Below are 4,105 nucleotides of genomic sequence, written 5' to 3' on the forward strand. Positions count from 1 at the left end.
CAGAAGTATAAATGATGTGAAAGAGCTTTGAAAATTGTAGTGAAAGGGCACTGACTTCTTCCCATTTTCCCAAGTCCTGCTTCAGAGCCACTCTCCTAGGCCCCCAGCCCCTAACTCCATCTTGGACCTTTGATCAAACTTTGCCTACTGAGGGGCATAACTACATGGTATCCCCAGAAAAGGGACTAATATTACAGCCCCCATTTCTTCTCTGCTATTTTCCATGATCGCTCTTACATCTAGAAACTGGGATCCGTTCTCTGGTTGGTGGGTCCCTCTCCCTAGACCAAAAGAGAGGGGCACACAGGCATCATAATGGGCATTCAGACATGGTATGATGCAAGGGGTGGGCATGTTATAAATGCTGGGGTAGGTCTGGGCACATCCCACTTACTCATTTGGACTCACTGGGAGAAGGGATTAACTAGAATTCTCATTGGAAGAAATGACAGGAAAGCTCCCTCCAATTTCTCAATTTCCACCCCGCCTGGTACCTGGTTTTATGATTCCACACCCTCCTGATCCATCCCGCCCTCCTAATACATCCCACTCTCATAAGCCATCCTACTCTTGTGCCCACAAATCCCTCCCTCTTCTTCAATCTGCCAAGCCCCTTCCTCCTCTCCAGAAGCATGTGGATTTTTCAGTTTTCTGCCCTAACTGTTATCCCACTGTGGCTCATACCTGCCCTCCCCACTACCCTACCCTAATACTCTACCTGCCCTGCTCTTCTGCTATTAGTTACAAACCATCCATTTGTCATTGCTCTGGTCCCAGAACTCTTTCTGGAAACTCCCCTATCCATCACCCTAGCCCTCCTCCTAGCCCTACTGGTCAACTTTGGGGTCCCAGAACTCTTCCCTGTGATTCCCCAATCTGTTCCCCTATTCCTCCTCCTAGCCCTCCTTGCCAACACTCTGGTCCCAGAACTCTTTTCTGTGACTCCCCTATCTGTCCCCCTACTCCTCCTCCTAGCCCTGCTTGCAAACACTGTCATCCCAGAGCTGTTTCCTGGGATGCCTCTACCTATGCCTCTACCCCTCCTCCTTAGCCCTACTTCTTTCTAGTCCCCAGCCCCAGCCCCGCCATCTCCACCAGACCTGACAGTTCACAAATCTCATCTTGGAGATGGTTTCCCTGCTCCTGGGGCAGTTCTGGTACAGGCCAGGATGGCCAGGACTGTGGGTTCTCAGCAGCCTGGCCTGGTGGACAAAGGAAACGCGAGACCGTGGAAACCAGCATTCAGCCTCAGTAAGTCACAAGAGTCCTTCTCCATGACCAGGCCCTGGTCACCCTACTGTCCTCTGTATTTCGCCTTTATTCCCATCCTGTGAATCCTCTTCAGAGACCAGACATACTGCTAACAATTTTCTGTCTCTCAACAGTCTGCTCCTTTCCTCCCCTGCCTGATCAGCCAGCCTGCAGGAGCCTCTGTATTTGTTTCTGCTTCTCCATGGAACTCAGTCAAAGCCACAAAGCAAACCACGGGGCCAGTGACCGAGACGGCAGAGGGCAGTGAGGAGTGGGAAACACCTAACCTGTTCTCAAGGAAGGTAAGTCCTGCCCTGGGTTAAACTGAGTGCAATAACAGTGACCCCTGAGAGCTCACAGGGCACAAGGCCCCCACTATCGGTGGAAACTCAGTGTTGGTTTTGTTTATGTATTTGCTGCCTGGCTTATCCCAGAATTTATTTGTATTCACCCTAGGATTCTAGACCCATGGTAGAGATGTTCTGTCCCTGAGAAATGTCTACTGCAGTAGGGGGTGGGGCCCTCCACTGTGTCCTTATCACAGCACAAAGGGCTGAGCCTCTTTCATCAGCTGCTTCTACCTCACAATGGGGAGGGGAACACAGTCTGCAAAGCAAGAGCACATCTAGATCCCACTCAGATGCCTGCAGGACATTCACTGATGATGCTTACAAAAGGCCTCTCTTCCACTGGTTATCTAGATTCTCCATCAGACAACATCTAGAATCTCAATCAAAATCCCACTATATTTTTGAGAACTTGACAATTGAAATTTATATGAAAATGCAAAAAGCCAAAGTTATCCAACACTCTCGTAAAAAGACATTTTCCCTACCAGATATCAGAACTTAGCATGAAAATTACAGTAATTAAGATAGCATAGGAGTGGTGAAAGCATAGACAAGTAGACAAGTGGCACAGAATTGAGACCAGAACGACACTCACACACATGTGGACACTTTCTTTTAAGACTCCTGCAGCAGGCCAGGCGCGGTGGCTCACGCCTGTAATCCCAGCACTTTGGGAGGCCGAGGCGGGCAGATCACGAGGTCAGGAGATCGAGACCATCCTGGCTAATATGGTGAAACCCTGTCTCTACTAAAAATACAAAAAAATTTCAGCCAGGCGTGGTGGCGGGCGCCTGTAGCCCCAGCTACTCAGAAGGCTGAGGCAGGAGAATGGCGGGAACCCAGGAGGCGGAGCTTGCTGTGAGCCAAGATCGTGCCACTGCACTCCAGCCTGGGTAACAGAGCGAGACTCCATCTCAATAAATAAATAAATAAATAAAAATAAGACTCCTGCACCAGACAGAACAGTGGGGACAGGATTGTCTTTTCAACTAAGTGGTGCTGGGTCAGTTGGTTACTCATTTGGAAAAAAAAAATCAAGCGAGATTCCCACTTCACACTACACTCAAAAATCAGTTAAGTAAAAGACAGGTCTAATGTGAAACAGTAAAAGCAATAAATATTCTACAACTGCTCTGCCCATGCATGGTTACTGAATACTTGAGATGTGCCAATAAGCGGAACACTTGCATTGGAATGTTAAACAGTAGGAAAAACCAATGTTAAATATCTCAGTAATTTTTATATTGAAAGTTTGAAATTATAATTTGTATATACTGAGTTAAATCAAACATTATTAAACTTAGCTTTATTGGATTCCCTTTTCTCTCTCAATATGGATACTAGATAATATTTAGTCTAGATAGTATGTGTCTCACTTCATAATTTTTATTGGATGGCAGTGATCTAGAAGGTAACACAGAAATTTATCTTCAGGACATCAAATCAAGAAAAGATGTCATGAATGGCATTTACAAAACAATAACCATAAAGGGAAAGACTAATACATTAGACCGCATTTAAATTTTTGGTCTCAAAAAAACAGCATTAAGAGACTAAAAAGGCAAGCCACAAGGAGAGAAAAGATATTTGTAGCACACACAATTCTCAAAATAATAAACTCCAACAAACTAATAAACAGAAAACCAGTCAATAGTAAAACACATTGAACACTGTCTCCCAGACACCCAAACGCATCCTGAAGCACACTGTGTCCTGAATGAATGAAGGAACACATGGTGGGGAAGAGCACAGGCTTTAAAGTCAGTGTTTAGGCACTGGCTAAATCTAGGGGGTGGCTAATTTCTCAATGCTAGGCATACTTTGGTTCTTTTAAAGTAAACAGTATTACATTAAGTATCTAGAAGAGTCATTCATAGTAACAAAAGGTAAAATGGTGGCTGCCAGGGATTGGAGGGACGGGAAATGGAGAGTTGTTTAATGTGTGTGAAAGAAAACATTCTGGAGACTGGTTTCACACAATGTGAATATACTTAGCCCTACTGTACTATACACTTAAGAATGCCTAAGATGGTGAGTTTTATGTGTAGTTTATAACGAACATTTATAAAACTCTCAAGTCACCACGTTACTTACAATGGAGAGCTACTCCGCCTGAGATACACACAGTTTGGATTCAGGACATCTGCTTTTAAGTGGGGAGAGGTTTCTGACACCTTACAAAATCTCTTTTAGGGAATGATTGGCCAAGATGAGATTCAATCGTATGTCCACTACCTCCTGGCCTGCCACCTGGCTGTGAGTCCTTTGTGGGCGGTGTCCAGAGGCGGTTCCAGTGACCAGGCAGGTGCTGAGAAGCACAGGCAGGTGAGTTGAGTGATGGAAGGAGGTGGGGTGTGAAATAAGATCCTGAGAGGTGGGAGGGGAGTGGGCAGGGTGGGTGGATGCAGGGGAATGGGTGACAACACCGAGATCTACTCCAGCAGGGTGTTATCATGGGACACTTGTCAGGAGACAGGGTGGGATGCCACTGCCTAGAGTCGGCA

General features: G+C 46.0%; 1 protein-coding gene across 1 annotated transcript; it reads left to right on the plus strand.

Annotated features, from left to right (window-relative positions):
* Positions 1 to 1,051, plus strand: LOC119621511 (uncharacterized). The gene has a single exon (XM_037990886.2). The coding sequence runs from the start codon at positions 446 to 448 to the stop codon at positions 1,049 to 1,051; it is 606 nt and encodes a 201-aa protein (XP_037846814.2). The 5' UTR covers positions 1 to 445.
* Positions 1,052 to 4,105: the final 3,054 nt, after the last annotated feature.

The sequence above is a fragment of the Chlorocebus sabaeus genome, chromosome 2, assembly GCF_047675955.1.
Source record: "Chlorocebus sabaeus isolate Y175 chromosome 2, mChlSab1.0.hap1, whole genome shotgun sequence".
NCBI classification, from domain to species: Eukaryota; Metazoa; Chordata; class Mammalia; order Primates; family Cercopithecidae; genus Chlorocebus; species Chlorocebus sabaeus.